At 40.1% G+C, this 21,245-nt stretch overlaps 1 protein-coding gene across 1 annotated transcript; it reads left to right on the top strand.

Moving 5' to 3' along the window:
• Positions 1-551: 551 nt before the first annotated feature.
• LOC140469268 (probable G-protein coupled receptor 139) lies at positions 552-13,563 on the top strand. Its single transcript, XM_072565609.1, has 2 exons — positions 552-651; positions 12,662-13,563. Exons 1-2 carry the CDS (start codon positions 552-554, stop codon positions 13,561-13,563), a joined length of 1,002 nt encoding a protein of 333 aa, XP_072421710.1.
• The last annotated feature ends 7,682 nt before the right edge of the window (positions 13,564-21,245 follow it).

Here is a 21,245-nt window from a genome sequence, read left to right as displayed (position 1 = left end):
TTAAAATTACGTCAGTCTAATTTTCATACAGTCCGCCACAATGTGGTGGGGCTCTCAAAAGTGTTGCTATTCTCTGTTATTTTTACTTTACTCATTTATTACCAATTTGCTAGTCTTCCATTTTAATCAGGTTCGATGAGGCTATTGATAAAATAAAATCTTGGTTAACTTGTTATGTGCAGAAAGACCCCAAATATTTCCAGGGGTATCAGCAGAAGTTTCTAACATGAGAATGCAGACACCTTATTCTCTTACGTCAGTATTGACAGGGTGCTCCTGCCCTATCTGTTCAGACCCTCTTACTCGCGAGGTGTTACCAACAGGAAATAACTTACGCCACGTGGAATTTTATCTCAGCCAATCTCTTTGTTCTACACTTACTCACTCTACTCCGCAGTTTTACTGAACAATCCTTTACGTCTCCTCTAACTACAATTTCCATCCTGCTTTTTTTATTCTTTAGATGAGAGAGACCCTCCGGCAGCGTCACTGCACTTCTGCATCCCCTGGACACACCATGTTCACAGAATGTTGTCCGAATTAATCGCAAAATGCTCACTTTTTTTTTGTTGGCGGTCAACCCGTTTTCTGTCAGTATCGGGAGTGCTCCAGAGGACCAGGAAGTGTACTATGGCTGCCGCCTCTTTTCGGGTAGGTCTCTTACCGACCCGACTCGCTGCACTAAATTTGCCGTGGCGGAGTCATACCCAATGCTCTGTTGGAATCATCAGCAGAAGTTGAGAATTCCTCAAGAAGTTAGCCTTTTTTTGCAAACAAAACGTGAGACAACAGAAAATGCCTTCCCGATTGCCACAGATTTTTGGGGCTCGCTATTCTTCTACTTTTCTCGTTTCTGCACTGATCTGGTGATATTAGTATAACCAATCATGTTATCTTGCATTGTCTTTCTAAGCTAATCATCTTCAGCCTCAATGTCTTCAACTTTACACTTAAACTATCACGTTATGCCACGATTGTCTTTGACATTTGCTCATTTATCACGTGATTTCACTAACTTGTCATTTTATGCGACTATTATTTTCAGCCTGTACTCTGTTGCTCTTCTGAGACATGATTCTATGTAGTCTTCAAATAATTTAAAGACAGAACTGTAATATTAATTTCCATACTGTCAACGGTATTACACAGCCATCAGTGCTGGGACCACTTTTGTTCATAATTTACATAAATGATTTAGATGAGAATACAGAAGGCAGTGTTAGAAAATTTGCGAATGACCCAAAAATTAGTGACATAGTAGAGACCGAAGAAAGTTATATAACATCACAAAGAAATCTTGTTTGATTGATCCAGTGTGTCGAGGAGTGATAAATGGGCTGTAATTTGGATAAATGTGAGTTACTCCACTTTGATAAAGCAACAAAGGGCTGAACTTTGTTCGCAACTTTGATAGTGCTGTGGAATAGACAGCAACCTATGGGTTAAGTGTACACAGTTCATTCAAGCTTGCGTCACACGTAGACAGGATTGGTAAGAACATGTTTGGCATACCTGCGTTTAGCCCTCAAACCTCTGAATACAGCAGTCAGTACGTCATGCTGACGTTCTACATAACGTTGTTGATGTCTCTTCTGGAGTAGCCTGTCCAGTTTGTTCGGTCTGTTATGGGATGAATATTATCAGGCTGGAAATGGTTCAGAAAACAGTTTTAACGATGTTGCTGGGAAGTTTCATTTCAAGGGAGAGTCTGGAAAAGCTGGGATCCTGCTCAGTGGAGCGTAACAGTTTGAGTGCTGATCTTAGAGAGACTTTAAAAATCATCAGAAGTGCAGTGAAGGTGAATGGCCGATGTTCTTATCCTCATGCAAGACTAGACAACAAATGCTTAAGGTCAGAGGAGAAAAGTTTGAAAAGGACACGTATTCAATTCCTTTTAGACTTTGTGTGTGGAACGATTTTCCAGGGAACGTGGTGAACAGAAGTACAGGCTACAACATTTAGGACACTTTTGGAAAAGTAGATGAATAATAAGAATGTGGAGCAACATGGGGGACAAGAGCAGTCAGATGGGCTAAGTTGATTTGGAATAATTTTCAGCATAGAGCTGTTTGATCACGGGACTTTTATGTGCTACTAGTCTCTAAGAGTGGTAGATGGTCTTTAATTTAGATAACGTGAGATATTGCATTTTGGCAGGGCCAAGCAAGACAGGGTTTATGCAAAGGACGGGGCGTATTTTGAACAAGCTGCGAGAGGAAGGGGATAACGCTAGTTCTTTGACAATAATTTAAAGACATTTGGATGAGTACGTGAACAGGAAGAGTTGAGACGGAAATGGGCCAAATGCTACGAAATGGAACTCAGTGAGATTGAAATGTCTGATCGATGCGAATGAGTTGGACTGAAATGTTTGCTCTGTTTTGGATGTTTGTACTGCACTATGAGTTTTGTTAAAACTATGCAAGATCTAGCCACGCCACAGCTGGAATACTGTGTACTCTCTGGATATTTCTTGTATGGAAATAAAGATTAACTGCAATGCGAGGCAGTCCACATGGTGTTCTGGAATCTGATACCGCAGATGGAGGATCTGTCCTGGTAGTAGAGATTGAGTAAAGTATGTCTTTACTCATTGGAAAATTGAGTAGCGCCGTATTAAAACATATTATTTACATGGAATCTGTTGGATTAAGTACAGATATGTTGATTCCCTTTGCAGAGAGTTTCTGAGCAAATGGGATCACCTTAGAATTAGAGGTCACAAATGCAAAGCAGAAGTGAATTTCATCTCCCAGTATGCAGTACATCTCTGGAATTATTAATGATTAATAATATCTGTTGTGGTTCGATCATTTCGTATTTTTATGGGTAAAATGGACAGATTCCGAAATGATAATGAAATCAACACTCATGGAAACGGATATCAGAATTTGCAGCAGGAATTTGATCAAGTAGAGAAGTGAGCTGAAAAAATGACAAATGAAGTTTATGTGTGATGTGTTGCATTTTGGAAAACAAGTCAAGTTAGGTGACTCTTTATAAATGCAGGTATTACGACCAAGTATGAACCTCTCTGCTAGTTTAAAACACCAACACAGAAAAGATTGACCCCGTGCTTTAATCTGTAAAAATTCGAGAGGTAAAGAATTATCCCATAAGTCAGTATTTAAATTAAAAATTAACAACTTTTTAAAAGACTAACAGAGACAAATTAACTTACACCTATCTCAACTCCTCTCTCTAAATGTATCATTTATATTTCCCTCTGTAATACTCATCTGATTTTTAAAAAAAAAATCCACATTGCGATTTACAAAAAAAAATCACGTTACAAAATCGTTCAGCTGTGCCGAGCCTCCTCTGAAGATTTTCCTCATCTTCTTTTCTTCTTAGGGATGCTGCTTCACAGTTCTTTGATAGATAAAGAGAGCAGAATATTCTGTAAGTAGTTTCTCTAGTTGTTGATGATAGCACCTCTTTGCTGGTCAGGGCAACTGTTAAATTTGTTCGTTATTGATACCCCAAAACATTAGATCGTTTCATTTGTTCTAATATTGTCAAAATACTAAATTTAAACTTAATTGGAGTTTGGAAACTGATTGGCTGAATTTGATTGGGTTTCTTTCTTATCCAGGCAGCACAGTTCTTAGATGTTTCGACGAAATGTTGCAGTGTTACCTTGTCCCGGATTCTTCGTGTTTCTCTTAAACACTGCTTGCTTGCTATCTCTCCAAATGATACAGTGCACCTTTTCACCTTCATACCGGGCCTTAGGGAGTGTAGTAGAGCAGCGGGACCTTGGTGTTCAGGTACATGGTTCTCCGAAAGTGTATTCACAGTTCGAGAGGGCAGCGAAGAAAGCTTTTAGCACACTGGACTTCATGAGTGAGGAACCTGAAGTTTTGAAGTTGTATTGCAGGGTAACAGGACATTGGTGATGCCGCACTTATTGTGTTGTGTTAAGTTTTGATCACCCTGTATCAGGAAGGATATTATTAAACTGGAAAGAGTGTAGAAGAAATTTACAAGGATGGTTCCTGGATGCAATGATCAGTGTTAGAGGAAGACGTTAGACAAGCGAGGACTCTTTTTTTTTTAGAGTGTATGAAAATGAGAGGGGATCATGTAGAGGTGTATAAAATCATGGGAGGCATATATAGGGTGAATTCACTCAGTCTTTTTCCCAGAGTTGGAAAATCTCGGACTTGAGGGCATTATTATAAGGTTAGAGGGGAAAAATAAAAGGAAACCTGAGGGTGAACCTTTTTACACAGTGGGTGATATATATATATATATATATATATATATATGTAATTATCAACCAGAGTAATTGGTTGAGGCAAGTACATTAATGACAATTAAAAAGCATTTGGACAAATACATGGATAGGAAAGGCTTAGAAGGATATGGACCAAATCACTGAAATAGATCAAGAGTGGGTGGACATTTTGTTAGGCATGGGTCAGTTTGTGCCAAAAGACCTGTGTCTGTATTGTTGGATTCTATGACTCAAGGACTCGAAATACGTCGTGGAGTAAGAAAAGATGGTTGATTGCTAATTCAGTTATCGTCGTGGATTTCATAAATGTTAAACAGAATCGGTCAGTCAGATCAGGATTCCTGATTGCTATCCCTGCTGTCACCATATAAAGCACGTATTGTGGTGGATGTCTCAGGAATTGACTATACCAGTAAACAAAGCCTGGAACCGCTTGCGTTTAACTTCAGGTTAGTCTCACTTAACCTCCTGATTTACCTGTCATTTCGGGATCCAGCTCTTCCGCTCTGTCTTGTGGACTCCATTCGAAAAGTAAAAAGAATTAAAATCATGGTTATTATTGTAATTATGTTACTAATAATAACAAATGGATTGCAAATATCTGTGTTGGTGGAAATTGAATTTTACTGGGTACGAAACACATATTAAGTAGTGTGACAATGGTGAGGAGCGGCGTGATAAGATTTCTCATCATGCACTCTGTCTTTCTAATACTACAGTCTGTTTAAAAAAAGTCTTTCAGAGTTCCCTGCTCAAAGCTGTTCCACATAATGACAAACAGTGACGGAGGCAGAGGTGTCTCAACTATCACAGGGAATGGAATGCTTTTCAGAGTCTGAGCAGCAAAACCGAAGCTGAGAGTGGAACTGCTGTAGTCTCAGCTCTGAGTTAACTATACCTCCGTGTAAGAACAGGAAGTGAGCAACAACAATCAGTTGCATCCGAAACTGTGGGAAATTGGGAAGTCTGGCACACCATGCCCCCTCAGCAACAGAAACACTGATGAACGAACAGAGGGGCCGGGAATAAAAATGAACAAGAATTGCATAATCCAGATTGACGCCATTCGGCCTTTGACTCCGTGCCTGTTCTTTGAAGCATCCATGTAATTAGTTTCAGTGCCACAGCTCTTTCCAAAAACTGCAACAGTGGAATTCTTACTCCTTCCCAACTGGCTTTACAATATCATTCTGAAATTTAGCATTGCTGTTGTGGTTCTGTTTGCTGAGCTGGGAATGTGTCTTGCAAAAGTTTCGTCCCCTGTCTAGGTGACATCCTCACTCCTGTGAAGCGCTTCTGTGCTGTTTCCTCCGGCATTTATAGTTGGCTGTCTCTGCCGCTTCCGGTTGTCGTTTCCAGCTCTCTGCTGTAGTGGCCGGTATATTGGGTCCAGGTCGATATGTTGTTGATAGAGTATGTGGATGAGTGCCATGCCTCTAGGAATTCCCTGGCTGTTCTCTGTTTGGCTTGCCCTATCCCAGCGTTATCCCAGTCGAATTCATGTTGCTTTCATGAATTCAGTGGACAACTGGAACTGACAACCGGAAGCGGCAGAGACAAGTCACTATAAATGCCGGAGAAAACAGCACTGAAGCACTTCACAAGAGGCTCCCAAGCACTAAGGATGTCACCTAGACAGGGGACAAAACGTTTGCAAGTCAAATTCCCAGCTCGTCAAACAGAACCACAACAACGAGCACCCGAGCTACAAATCTTCCCCCAAATTTAGCATTGCATCTCCTTGCACATACATCCGAAATTCTAGATTTCAATAATGTTCAATGCGTAAAAGAGAGTCTGTTTCCCTTTTTTGACTATTTTTCTGACCTTGTTCCTCAGTTTAATGAACACCAATACACGTTAAAATAATTTGGCAGGATCGATTCCATCAAGCCAACTGTTCGGGCTCAGTGGCTCGACACACTATTTGTTGAAAGTAAGTTGACCTGCACAACATAATATTCTGTTGTCAAAACCTAACATTTACCTTGTAGTTTTATTACTGCTTATTTCCCCAAAACTTTGCTGATCTCTGAGTTGAACATCCAATCGATATCCACATTCCTTTTCTCACTCTCAATTTTATCCCTTTCCCTCTGCTGCCTGTCCTCAGCTCTCCAGTTCCTGTTTGCAGATAGCCAATCAAATTAATAATATTGATTTGGGTCTCCATGCAGACTTCATCAAGAATTAAAGATTGTTAATCCCTGTTGTTATTGTAGCGATGAATTTGCTCTTTTACCACCATGGTCGGGCTTTGAATCATGTTCAGGAAATGAGATTTATTCTTCTTGTACAAACTCTTTGAACAAACTTGAATTCCTGACGCTATAAAGAGGAAAGACAAAAACAGAGCACATCTGCTAAAATCAGTAAAGGTTTCACATCAAAGTTGAAGCCATTACCCTGGACCAAGGAGGAAGCCAGCGGGAGGGAGTAAACGAAAATGGCTTTAACTGTCTGGCAAGACTCATATTGGATTCATACATCTTGTGCTTTCTTTTCGGTTTCGTTTGTCAAAATGAAAATCCGAGCAGAAGTATAGGTTTCTCACAATGGGGATTGCAACCGCCTTGACCCAGAAAAAGGAAACGTAGAGAGAGTTCCTACGAGAATGAGAGAGGTCTTAAGAGTGACAGAGAGAGGAAGAATGTGCCCTCCCTGACTGAGAATTTGTTCCTTTTATGGTCACAAAATTCTGGATCCTTGAGAGTGTACAAAAAAAGAGAAAAACGAGTTCAGTTTTATGCCCCTGCAAACTCTAGGCGATTCTAAAGTATTATCGTTAAAATGAGCGACAGAAACAAAAAGAAATGAGAAGATTGGGACATGCTGAGAACAATTTCACTGGGTGCTAAGCACATTGTCTTACACATTAAATCTCCACAGTGAATTGGAAACAAGTGCAATCGATATTCATTTCGGCTGCACATAAAACATTGCGTAAATAGGTAGGTGCCAGCTTCTTAGAATAAAAATGAACACGTTACCTCTATTGAGGGACATTGGCGCTCTATGTTATTTTGATTAGATGGAAGAAGGCAGAAACCGACATTCAATGAAACTGCACTTGCTCACTGCAAGAAACACAGTATCACATGAATCAGGAACCAATAGAAAACCTGCCCTTCAAAGAGACAGAAACAAAAGCCCCATTCTCGACCATGGTATCACTGAGGTGCCATCTAATTGACAGTTATTGCCACATCAATGGTATGGAAGGTGAGAAGTTCATGCCTCTCGAATCTGATTTGCCATCATTTGGTCATGCCGAATTAGAAATCTCAATAAATGTTTTCTTCCCAATAACATTAGACTTCCATTCATTTACAACCCGAAATATTTCTATCTCAAACTTGCTTATTCAGAAGGGATGCACGCATGGCGAAAGTGAGGACTGCAGATGCTGGAGATTAGACTAAAGATTAGAGTGGCGCTAAAAAAGCACAGCAGAGCAGGCAGCATCCGAGGAACAGGAAAATCGAAGTTTCGGGCAGGAGCCCTGCATGAGGACTAGATGTACGCATGTCTGGGCTGGAAAATTCGAAAGATGCACAACCCTATGACGTACGAAAAGACCATGCATACACTTGTTAACATTGCCACTCTTCAGGACTGTTTCATGGACCCGTGATGAAATGGAAACGTGTCTGATTACAAATGAGGAGGTTGTGGGTGAACGCTTCCGCAGTTTAAGTGCAGTTTACACGCTCTCTGGCTGTTTGCATAGACAATGCATATTACACAGTATTCACTGTTGCAATGAATGTCCATTTCAAGTATTAATTGTTATAAGTGTTTTCATTATACTCCTCGACATATCATATGAATTAAGGTCTTACATCCAAAAAAATTCTCAATGTATAAATAACTTTCACCACATTCTTACCTGGACGTTTTATTCAATGTTGTCAACCAGTTTCGACAGCATGTCTTCCTGGAATTCATGTTGACCTGCTGTTTCTCCTCATTCAGAAGTCAGATGTCAGGGGCAACTAAGTCATTTTTTTCATACCATCTACAGTCTTTACAGTAAGTTTCCAGTTTCTCAGTTTGCCCACAAAAATATTCACCAAACAGAACTCTTATTCATTTCGTAGCCATTAAAGTGTTTATATATTTTCCTCTTAATGGAAACCCGTTGGAAATATATAGATCATTTCGAACCTTCATTTGCTCTGATCCAAGAAAAAGTGACTTAGATTCCTCATGGACGTTGAACGTAGCACAAATCACTCACTAATGCAAGTCGCTTGGAGCTCATTTGCAGAATAACAACAATCAATTTTGCAATCAAATGAAGGAACCTTTTTGAGAAAAGATTAAAGTTGATGTGATCTTCTTTTGTAACTCATTCACTCGATGATTGGGCAAGTAAATTTGGAGGTTTAGTGAGCAGGCTATAATCTCATTCTTCTGCTTTTAACCGTGATCAAAGGCAGAACGACACATTGAGTGTGAGTTTGTTTGAATTCAATCACGTCATATATATCGAAGCATTATATTTAAGCATAGGAAGTGTCTAGATTATCAATGCATTTCCAATGGACTTCCATTTCATGAAAATATGCGAATTCTTCCATGGTTACCCATTGTGTAAGAGAATTGTTTTCTGAGCCATCGAGAACCCAGGACTACGCTGCATATACTACAGATGGGGACAAAAGAATGACACACTGTCTCCGTAACATTTCTTACCACCAACCTTCTGGGAGACCACTTGCATCACGGAAACAAAACCCCAAACGTGTTTTCAAGATTGTCTGTCCGTGTGTACAATCATCTAATATAAAATAAGGACTTGTGGAAGCTATGTCTATGCAATGACTACCAGGTTATACTTGTTCATTTCCTTGTGTGCTTCCATGTTCACTGTCTTCTTTACATGTTTCTTGTGGGTTCATACCGACCTTTTAATTTTGACTACTCATTATTTTTGTAATATCTCACTTCATCTGTCGATTTACACTCACGTTTGCAATTTCTGCCCATCAGGTGACTTACAGTTAATTATGTTCATCATAATGACGTTGCCTTTGCTGCATTGTTGATTTACACCATTTATACAACCTTCACTACGTCCCTAAACTTGTTGGGACATGGTTTTTTGGCAGACCTCAGATGTCGAGTTCAGAACGGGGCAGCTTCCAATTTATGACAGTGTTGGCCACATGACCCAGGAATTCCAACCAATTCCTGCCACACACAATCTTTGAGGTCTTCATTAATTCTTCTTGTCTGTTGCTCCACCCCCAACTCTCACCTGCTTCTTCACTTGATGCCTGATCTTCATTCTGCCCGTCTGTCATTGACTAGATGGCCCAACACGTTCCATTGATTCGGCCACACAGACTTACAGTCTCTTTATTTGCTGCAAAGTTCACAGTTATTCCCGATGAATGTACTGATCCTAATGTCACTGCCTTTTTTAATGTTCCTTTCACGTGGACGATCTCCCAAAATTGTGACATAATTGTCAGGTATTAGTGAACTGGAGATGCTTATTCCCATTTCAACGTGACTGATAATGAGTCTGCGTGACCATTTACTCATCAGAAATACATTAGAATCCGAGCAACGTGAGAGCAGTCCATTTGAACTATCGAGTCCACAAAGACCCTCTAACAAGCATCCCAGGTAGACCACCCCCTACCTATCCCTCTGCACATATCATGGTCAATCCCCCTAAGTTGTACATGGACGAGGACAATGTGCCAATTCCCGCAGACAGTTATTCTAGGGTGGAATAAGAAATTGTCCGTGATAAAATAAGGCAGCAGTGCTAACTGCTGAGTGACTGATTCGCACTAAGCCCTTGCTCACTCGTAGTCACAAATCCATGTCAATGGTACAAAACATTAAATGCCGCATTCGTTTATGACTGACTATACATTGCAGTAAATCTATCTTTATTGTAAGCACTTAAATGATTTTTCTTTAATGTCAATACTATTGCATCTCGGTCGCTGTTCACATTGCTTTTTTTTCTCTTTCTCAGTTCTAAGCACAAGAAATGCGATATTTTTGACAAGCGACGCTAATTGTACCATTGTTAGTATCTTCTTTCTAAGCCATATTCAGTTGTTGTTCCACCTGACAAAAGCTCTTCTGGTGGTAGGGTCGACAATTTACTGGCTCTTCCTGCATTTGTGGTTGAACTCAAGCAAAGAAGAATACTTTAGTTCCAACATGCCCCCGAAATTTGCATGGCCAAAACCCAAGATGCTGTCCCCACTTAGCTAACAATAATTTCATATACGTCAGTAATAAAGCAGTTGAATTTTTAATGCAAATAAGACGAACACTCTTACAAATTAACCCAATACTTGAACCAATCCAAAACTGAAAAAAAAACCAAATACTCGAATTGATAAAGTAGTCGATTTTAGAGATAAGCAATTCAACCATCAGCAGCTCCACTGATGGAGATAGAAAGCCAGGTTTGTTTAGAGGAGGGACTCACAGAATCATTCTCTCCTCTCAATCATTAATTTTGCCAATGATACCAACTGTAGGCAAGCAAAGGCAAATCGATCTGTTTGTTCACTGATCTGTAAAAGCTGTGCATGCTGTAAGTTAATTGTCCCTCCAGACACTCTGACTCAGAATAAAAGAGGAACAAATTGAAAGTTGCAAGCAGCTAAGATCCGCAGTTTCAGCGGTTTCTGAAAGGACGATGCATGAGCCTGCTGTTGGTCCCTTATCTGCCATTTGCTATCCCATTCTAGCTGTTGTCGGCACTGCTGGTGAGTCATAAATGGCAAAGAGTTTTTGTTTTCGTAGGTAACCTGAACATGTCTCTCTTCCTTTTCAATTAATAACAGACGTGGAGTTGTTAGACAGTTTCAGTAAGCTGGACAATGAAACTTTCGTCGTTCAGCGTAAAATCCTTTCTTGTCCTCTATTGATCGTTCAGGAAAGCGATTCTTCCCTTTTTCCAACTTCATATTACAGCCCAGTGAACGTTTTTCATCTTGACTAACCTATGAAACGTCCGATAAAGCTTTACAGTTCAAGGGAAGTTAGAGATGGACAAGAAATGCTAAACTTACCAGTGATGCTGAAGTTCCATGATCCTTTCTTATTTGTTATTTTACTGTTTTCTGGTGAATTGTGGTGAATCCCATATTTTTGCATGATAGAGCATTAGTAGATAATATATGTTTTTATGTTCCTAGAAATATGACGAAATAGATTGCTGGTCTATGAATCATTATGTATAATATCACACAAACACATATCATTGTACATAATGTTTAATTCTCACACAACAGATTTCCATTTAGTCTCTCTTTCATCCCATTTGGAAAGGTTAAACAAACCCAGTGTTCTGTCTAGTAGGTGTCTTCCAAAGCTTCGTAGAATCATAGAATACTTACAGTATAGAAACACGCCATTCTGCCCAACAATTCAACACCAGAACTAAATGATTCTATTTTTCATGCTGTAACGTGATTAAAAGGGAACTTTGATAGCAGGATGGATTTTTCGAATTACTTGAAAGCACTTTTCATGTTGTATCTATTCAAATCGCATGCATTATTTTTCATGAAGTCTTTGAAAAAAGTCTAATTGGACCAGTTATGTTGTTTCTTATATTTGAAGCATAGATTGTTTATTCTCTCGAGGTCATGTTCCAAAATTGATTCTGCCATCCTTGCTCCATTGTCTGTCTCTTGGTACTGTGCCGATATTATCTTGTTTTGAGTTTTCTTTTGTTTGGCTGGCCACTAAAACGTTCCTGCAAGGATGTTTATCAAGACCAATCTCTGCACCCAAGTCTAACTACCTACAGAAATCTGATGAAATTCTCCAATATCTATTAAATTTAAACACTTAATTTCGTACCAATATTAGCTCAACTTACTCTGTAACAACAATTATTTTAAAAAGCTTCATCTCGTGTGGGCAAACCATTTTCTTTCTAATTCATATATCATCAGAACTTACATATTAAATGGCATTTATCTGAGTTGGCCTATCAAAATCTCACGGTTGACATTCTGCTCCTATTTGATTAGGAGCATTCTGTGATCTGTTTTGAAGGATATGATTTGAGCTATATGAAATGCTTCCACAGCAAATATTTCCTTTGATTGCCAGTGAGTTGAGAATAAATGATCTAATAGAAGCTTTGTTTCATACTTAGCCATGAGCGGTAACAACAGAGCTGACATTATGCAGCACTCCATGCGTATTGACTGAGTGATCATCGAGTGGATGTTGCATTTATCAGTGTTTCCAGTGATAGCTTCATTGGGAAATGATCAACTCCACAATCAATGTGGATTAAAATAAAACAGTAACATTGCAGATGGGAAATAAACAAATCATGATCGTTTCTGTAACAGCTTCAATCAGGAGTTGGTTGTTAACTTGACACTGATTTGTAAACGTTCTCTCTGATTTGGTCCCTCACAGCCAACTTGGTGGCGATTATAATCCTATCCAAAGGACAGTGTGGACTTTCTCGATGTATCACCTGCTACCTAGTGGCGATAGCAGTGTCAGATTTCTTTGTCATCATCTTTGCAGTTATCCTCAACCGGATCATTCGCCTCTACTTTAAGTATAGTCTGCTTTCTACCACTCCCGGATGTAGATTCAGCACTGTGCTAGTCTATGTTACGCAGGATTGTTCAGTTTGGCTGACATTGGCCTTCACCATCGACCGCTTTATCGCTATCTGCTGTCAGAGTCTGAAGCTCAGATACTGCACTGAGAAATGTGCATCCATGGTTATAGGAATACTCTGTGCTTTGAGCTGCATTAAAAACATTCCTTTCTATTTCATCTACCAACCACTGTACGTGGTGGATGGGGTTCCTTGGTTCTGCGACATCAAATCAACTTTCTACACCTTACCCATCTGGCAGGCCTACGACTGGCTGGACCACGTCTTAACCCCATTTCTTCCATTCGTCCTCATTTTGCTGCTCAACGCCCTGACCGTAAGATACATTCTCATGGGTATCCGAGCCCGTAAGAGACTCTTGAGCATGGAGAATGGCACTGACCCAGAGATGGTCAAACGTAGAAAGTCTATTGTTCTTCTCTTCACGATCTCTCTCAGCTTCCTCTGCCTGTGGGTCATGCATGTTGGGCGTTTCCTCTATGCCAGAGTGACAGGCAAGGGTTACTTCACTGGTCTGGAGGTCAATGACTTGCAGTCTATCTTTCAAGAGACGACCAACATATTCCAGTTACTCAGTTCTTGCAACAATGTCTTCATATACGCAGTGTCCCAGCACAAGTTCAGAAAGGAACTGCAGAAAGTGCTGACTTCTCCCTTCAACGGCATCATTGGTTTCATTAAACAGTGAAGAAAAATGTCATATGTTACTATTATTCAACGAGCAGTACTCTCTTCCACTTTCTCCCTGGAGTCAGATGTCATGCATTCACCCAGCTAAAATTGCGACATTCGGACCAATTGGCAACTATCAATTCTTCCCTGTTGCAAATGCTGAGTTATCAGCCAGGCTGTCTTTCTGCATGGCATGCTGAAACATGAGTGTGTCCACTCTTGCAGTTGCTGGGTATAATATTTCACTGTTGGTATTCCAAAAAGGACTGGTTATTTTATCCCTGTCGTCTTTGGCCAATATTTGTGTATCTTACATTTGCACTGAAAACAGTTTCCTGCTTGATTATACCAATTTTGTTCTGGAATCATCTATTGTTCGCTTTTGAGTATACATTTCCCAAATAAAAAAAATGTCTAAATTGGTTTCGAATATCCTGAGGTGGTGAACGATGCTGCACGAATTAATTTCCTTTCTTTCTTTCTTACTTTCTTTTGTACTTTTTTTCTTCCTATCTTTCTTTCTGCATTTGTTTATTGTCAATGCAATGGGAAGAAGACAAAATGACATAACTTCTGAAGATGCCTGGAATACACGAAAAAGAGAGTAACGACAATGATGAAAGCCAAATTGAAATGAAAAGTATTTGCTAAAATTCTTTTGAAATGTACCTAATGTACCAGCTCTTCTGAAATCAAAGGCCAAAAGAGATAAGAAATCCGAAAAAAATCTTAAAGAATTGAAGAAACCTCTTAAAGAAACCTTACAAAAAAGAATGCTGGAGAAATATCGTATGTCAGTTACCATAACAGGATATAGAAATGGACATAAATTTCGAGTTGGGAATAATTGATCTTCAGATCGATGTTCTCACCCCAAACAAACACTAAGGATTTCTTGTGGGCGGAGTCTATCTCCAGGCAAAGAAATCCTAACTGTTGGGCTTTCGACTTTGTCATCAAATTGTAGAAGAAATGTCATGCTGTGGAGTCATCAAACTGAATGTTGATATATGGCTGTAAAGTGCTGAAAAATCCTTAAATTCCTTGCTAACTCTACTTCTACCAATTAACAAAAATAATCACTTTTGGTTCCCGGTAATCCCGAAGAAATCTCACGTTTGACTTACAACGTTGGCTCTATTTCTGGGTTCACAGATGCTGTGAAACAGATGCAGTGCCTCCAGCATTCTGATTGTATTCAAGTTTTTTGGCGAAATTGAATGTTTCCACTTGCCATAGAAGCATTGTGAAAGCACAACACGCTGCAAACACAGTGACCCCGAACAACATTTCTGCACCGAAACTGAAAATCTTTGCTCCAGATTCAGAAGTCACCCGATATCAGATTTTAATTCAACAGGTTTATTTGAAATCTAAAGATTTCACAGCGCTGCTTCTTCAACAGTGGCAATCTTGTGATTTTAAATAAACCAGCTGGATTATAACCTGGAATCATGCGAATTCTGACCTTCAGAATTCAAGTCCAACACCGGCACCTCTACATCATGTGTTTCAGAAATCGTGTTTGAAGCAATTACGTGCCAGTACAACTGTGATAATGCCAATGGTTCAACAACATGGCAAAATGCACAGAGAAGTCTTTATTCAAAATTCAGGGCACTGCAGCTTCATCGATTGCAGTCCTTTCTGCTAACTTTTGATTACTTATTTCCAATGGAACGGCATACAAAATTGCAATCAACAGCATTTCTTATGCATTAACCTAACTAAAGATGCTCAGGATGGCTTCTACTGGGACGACTCAATAATATTACCCTCACTGAGTCACCACTATTAATATCATACCTGTTACCGTTAATGAGAAACGATATTCCGTAGATAAGCACAGTGGCGAAAAGATGAGGTGATAGGCGAGGAACACTGCAGTGAGAAACTCACTTCCTTAGTCCCCAGTCATCAACATGGGATCCGAATATCATTTTTCGCCGCCATATGTAAACATATCTCATTCTCTTGCGTAGTACACCCGCTAGCTTGCTTTCCAGACTGGTTTCCCAGTTGACCTGAGGTTGTATCAAGCAGCTAATTGTTCTCGGTACTGGATGGTCAGAGCCAGCAGAATGCAAGGCAGAAGAGCAGCATTCACACTCTCCTTGGCGTCCTCTGCACGGTTTTCATCTTTGAAGAGATTAATTTTGTCACGCAGGATTGCAATGTCATAATCTGATTTTTTTTCAGCTGATGTCCTGCAAGAAGGTAAGGAACAGGCCGATATGTACTGGAGCCTGCCTGGTGGAGTTGAGCTGCAGCGAAGGAATGGTACACATTGTAGTATCATTCAATTTGTCTGATTCCAGAATCCATCAAGTAATGCACAATTGTTTCTGGCAGGATTTGTTCATGGTCTTGACTTGAAAAGACATGATTCAAACGATGAGAATACACTTTACCGAAGTGCGTCATAAGATAGCGCAGTGAATGTAAATGAAATGATGTAAAGTTCCTGCAAGTATGAAGCGAAACTAAAGTAAGTACTCGAATAGAAAAGTATTTCCAGTTTATAGGGAAATTGCTCTTTCACTGCTTTTCAAAGTGTGTACAATTGAAGTGAGGCGGTGATAGTGAATAGTTTTGGTTGTTGTGCTTGTGGATATTACCATTTATGACCATGTCCCTTCTATCACCAAAACACGGCAGGATCTGTGGTGAATGGCATACCATCAATACGATAAGTGGTGAAATGGCTAATGGGTCGGATTATGGACCCGGCGATGATAAGTTTGTTTCTGATCTCGTTGATCCCGTTGGGTCAGCGCTGCTCAAAAGCCACCGCCTGGCTATTCGAATCACATTGTCTTGCATTTCGCTCCGAGTTTTGTATGCGTTAACATTACAAATGTGTATGTACATAATTAAACATTATGAAGATTTCAGGCTCTGCAACTCAAAAAGATAGTTACTTCCAGATTCCCACCACCAGCCCTGTGAGAGATTTTCCCTCACGTATTCTCTGACGCCTTCAACTTACCAGAAAGTTCATTGGTTAAAAAAAGTTTAAAAGAAATTCGGTCCACCCATATTCTAACCTCAACCTTGGACACAATCTGAGGCTTCGAAGCTGAGTAAATACATCCCACAGTTCTGTTCCCAAGGGAATAAACGCAGTTTAGTTTTGAAATTCATGGATGACTCCGGTTTGTTAAACATCTTCATATTGAAGGATAAGACGGAGTGCCAGATGCAGGAGATTCGTCCCATCCACCTGAAACTGCCATTGAAGGAGATTATGGCTTATCTGATGATCATCCAGTCCTGGTTTCTGTTTTTTCCCAAAATTCTTGGTTGCCATACTGATTAAAAATCTGCCTATTTCATCTTAAACAATCTTGTCAGCGCTCTGTGTTAAAGAATTCCACAGATATACAATTCCCACTCCTCTTGCCAAAGAGAAGAAATTCTTCCTCATTTTTGTCGGGAATGGATAGGACTTTGTTCTGAAATTATTTCCTGTAGTTCCAGACTCTCTGTTCCCGGGCTTAAATTTGTCTTTAACAACTGTGTGTCACGTTCTTTTTTTATTCTGCCGTTTCTCATACCAATTCTCCTAGTCACTTTATTAGTTGTCTTTTTCTTTCCCTCTTTATATTTATGTGTTGCTTATTCTGCACCCCTGTTTCAATGCCTTGCTTTACTTCACCTCTCTGTAAATCATTGTCGTTTCTCCGTGGTAGTTTTGTTTTGCCCTGCAGTTATCGTAAACAGGCCACTCCCAATGCTGTTGATATTTTAAAGAGAGCTGTGATCTGTTTGTCACTCTCAAGAATTACAGAATCAAGATAGTCGACAGTTGCTTCCATGTCTCGCACAGGGCGCCAATTGACAATGTCCCAAGTGGCAGCATGTAAAGAGACACACATACTGGTACTATTGATAACTCGATTACAATTGCATAATTGATAATGAAACAGTGATGCAAATTTGAAATTATTGTTCGTGATCCCAAGCGATTTGTTCAATCAACAATTTCCAGAGCAATTCCGTTCAAATTTGAACTTACCACTGACCTAAGTCAATAGTGAAAACATCAACTCACTGCCCTTTGTTGGTAAGCATTTAAAACACATCTTTTAAGCTTTTTAAACCATTGGTGCAATTCAATATTTTAACATATTTGGCTCATAGTGGGTTACTTCCTAGATTCAATTTTGTCATTTAGTTTCATTTTCTTTTTATTTGCTGCTGGGCGACTTTTGCAACACATTATACACCCAAATTGAAATGCGCTATTTGGTTTGTAAACTTAGATTTGTTTTCAATATTTATTCTCGTTTGCAAAGATAACAACAATCTGTCATTGATGTAGGATAAAAGCTTGGGACATCATTCTGATTAGCACGGCAGCATGTTGTCTTACTATCAAAATATCTAAAGGGAAATCAGGAACCTAAAGAGTGATCTGGCCTTGGATGCTCTCGATTCAGTCATTGTGAAAGGATATTATTTTTCACAGCGAAAGAATTCTAATTTGTGACATGATACTGATCAATGTGCTACCATCGAAGAGCTTGGAATTAAATGTTGAATATCTCGAGGTAATCAGTGAAATGTGGCCTTTTTTCGCGATGCATGAAGGCGGGCAAAGCTCTGTCAGATACCTAGTAACGCTTCACTGCTGTTACAAATAACAACAGTATTACAGTAGTTCATAAATGTCTGTGATAAGTGTGAGAATGAAAACAAACGGAACTTGTGGTTTGGAATAGTGCAAACATAAAGGTCAACGAATTGTGTGGGAGCTGTCCGTCATGAGCAGAGCAAATGTAGCGGAGAGAAAGAGAATTCAAACTCGAGGTTTGTATATAAGGTGGGAGTTAAAGACTTAAAAGGGATCTGAGGGATACCATTTTAATGTAGACAGTGTGCATGTCCAGAACCAGCTGCTCGAGGAAGTATTGGAAGCGTTTACAATTACGATAATTTAAAGTTATGTGGAAGGACACATGAATAGGACAGATTTAAAAGACAAATGAGCCAAATTTGTGGCAAATGGGACAAGATTAATTTAACGTATCTTGACGGCATAGGCAATTTGGATTGAAGGCCTTTTTCTGTGTTGTATAAATCATTCAGTCTGAATCAGGATGATCGAATATGTTACACTGAATGAGGACATTTGACCTTATCCAGGTAAACGTCTTCCAAAGAGCTGTCTATGTCTTCTTTCACCTTCCTCAGCCTTACATCAGGCTATTCATTGCCAGAAATTATCTCCGACATGTTTCTGATAATACTGCTTGTGGTGTTTGAGAATAAAAACTAGACTCTGCTCATTTAAATTTCATTGAATGTACACCAAGACAGCCTAGACAGCTATTGTAATGAGGCTAATGTAAACTGGTGCAGGTTGTGATGAGATCTGCATATATTACTGGAAATGTTATGAACGGATGTTTACATACAATCTTTCAGATCGGCACATGTTTAGGTAATTTCCATTTAACCTTCGAGTCTTTAGTTCCATTGCCATTACCCGTGGACTATGCACAGATAGTGGAACCAAGCCCCTTATGATTTTAAGGTCCATTGTTATAGCGGGAATCAGGAGAGCGCCAGCCAAGAGGCAGCCGAGAATGTAAGGATGAACAGGAGGGAATTGACACGGGGACTGCTGGGTAAGCTCAACAATATATTCAGGCAGTTGCTACACCCGAGTGAATACACATGTACAGTCTCCAAACCCCTCCTCTTCCAGCCAAACAGAAAGACACTGCCTGGGCGGTTGGTAAGTTAGGGTTGTTTACTTTATCACTTTGGCAATTTAAGCTGAAGGAGAGAAAGCTGGGGCAGTTACATACTACTCTTGCGGATGTGAAACAATCACCACTAGTGTCCTGGTTGACTTCGCCTGGGAACTGCAGTAAACTTCAGCTCGTCATATCTCCCTCAAAAAGAACTGTAGCTGTCGCTGAAGAAACAATGGAACAGTTGGAAAGATGAGGATGTGATAGCGTGAGGTTATATGGAGGTTGTCACACCTCAGTTACAGGATAAATGTATCTCTGTGACGGCCAGGAGAGGGAAACAGAGGCAGGCAGTGGAGGGATCCCCTGTGACTATTCCCCTAAATAATATGTGTACTGCTTTGGATACTGTTTGGCTTGAAGATCTGCCACTGCAAAGCCACAGAGGCCTGGTCCCTGGCACTGAGCCTGGCAGTGTGGCTCAAAAGGGAAGGAGGAGATTACGAAAACGATAGTGATTGGAGATGCAATCGTTAGAGGAACAGACACGAGATTCTGAGGTCACAAACGAGCTTCCTAGATTGTAAATTGTTTTTGGGTGCCATTGTAGTGATGTTTCAGATTAAGCCTAAAGAATGTTTACGGTGGAGGGTGATCATCCATAAATCGTGATATACATCAGTATCAATGATATTGCTAGGAAAAGTGGTGAGGAACTGAAAAGGAAATATGGGGAATTAGGTTGGACGCTAAAATGTACAACGAGTGGAGTAGTGATTTCAAGATGGCGAACGGTGCCGCAGACGATTGAGGCTGGCAACAGACAATGAATCTAGTTGAATGTGTGGCTTCAGAGCTGGTGTAGGAGGGATGGATTCAGATATTCGGATCAATGGGATACATTCTGGGGAATATGTGATCTGTACAAGGAGAACGGGTTACACGTGAACTGGAGGGGTACCAATATCCTGAGCAGCACGATTGGTCGAGCTCTTCAGGAGAGTTTAAGTTACTTTGGCAGGCTGATGGGAAACGGCGCTAAGAAACACAATAGGGGATAGGTAGTGAACAGTCAGATATAGTGTGAAGATGGGTTCACAATTGATAGGGCAAAGTTGAAGTCAGTGCGATGTGTTGAGGTGTGTGTATTTTAATGCAAGAACTGTGAGGAAGAAGGTTGATACACTTTCAGCATGAATTGGAACATTGAGGTACAATGTTGTAGCCATTACTGAGACATGGGCATCGCTGGGTCAGTTATGGTTGTAGATGTTTCTGGGATTTTGATGTTTCCAAAGGAATAGGAAGCGAGGTAAATGAGGCGGGCAGTGGCATTGCCAATCAGAGAAAGTATATCTGCTGCAGAAAGTGAGGTCGTCTTAGTGGGTTTGTCTAATCAGTCATTATGGCTGAAAGCCATAAACAAGAAAGGAGAAATAGCTTTTGTTGGGAGTTTTCCACAGGGCCCCCAATAAACGGTTTTTTGTCATTGGTGACTTGATTATCCCAAATATTGATTGGCACCTCCTTCACGTAAATAATTTGGATGGAGCAAACTTTGTCAGGTGTTTCACGGAAGGATTTCTGTCTCAATATGTACATATGTCGAGTCGTGTTGGGGGAGCCATATTCGATCTGGTGCTTGGCAATGACTCAGGTCAGGTGTCAGGTGTTGGATCTCTCAGTTGCACAGCATTTAGGCAACCTTTACTATAGTCATCGAGAGGAAAAGGAGCAGGCGGTATGGAAATGTATATAGTTGTGATGGGATTATAGCGCAGCCACTATATTGCAGTAACTCTGGAGCATAAAATTGGGAGCATATGTATTCAATGGAAATGCACAACAGAAGTGTGGAGGTTGTCCAGGGAGAATTTGGTATGCGTGCTGAATAGGTCTGCTCCAAGAGTGACAAGAGATATATAAAATATAGTCAAGAGGAATAAGCTGTAGTTAAGTCATAGATTCCTAAAGATCTACAGCACTGAAACAGAAT

Source organism: Chiloscyllium punctatum, chromosome 49 (assembly GCF_047496795.1).
Source record: "Chiloscyllium punctatum isolate Juve2018m chromosome 49, sChiPun1.3, whole genome shotgun sequence".
Lineage (NCBI taxonomy): Eukaryota > Metazoa > Chordata > Chondrichthyes > Orectolobiformes > Hemiscylliidae > Chiloscyllium > Chiloscyllium punctatum.
The sequence above is the reverse complement of the archived record's forward strand: the minus strand, read 5'-3'. Positions and strand labels throughout refer to the sequence as shown.

Bases quoted from the DNA above. Each gene is read 5' to 3' on its own strand.
- LOC140469268 (XM_072565609.1), top strand. From the start codon at position 552: ATGCTCACTTTTTTTTTGTTGGCGGTCAACCCGTTTTCTGTCAGTATC. The intron at 652-12,661 runs GTAGGTCTCTTA...GGTCCCTCACAG, and splicing joins TGGCTGCCGCCTCTTTTCGG to CCAACTTGGTGGCGATTATA.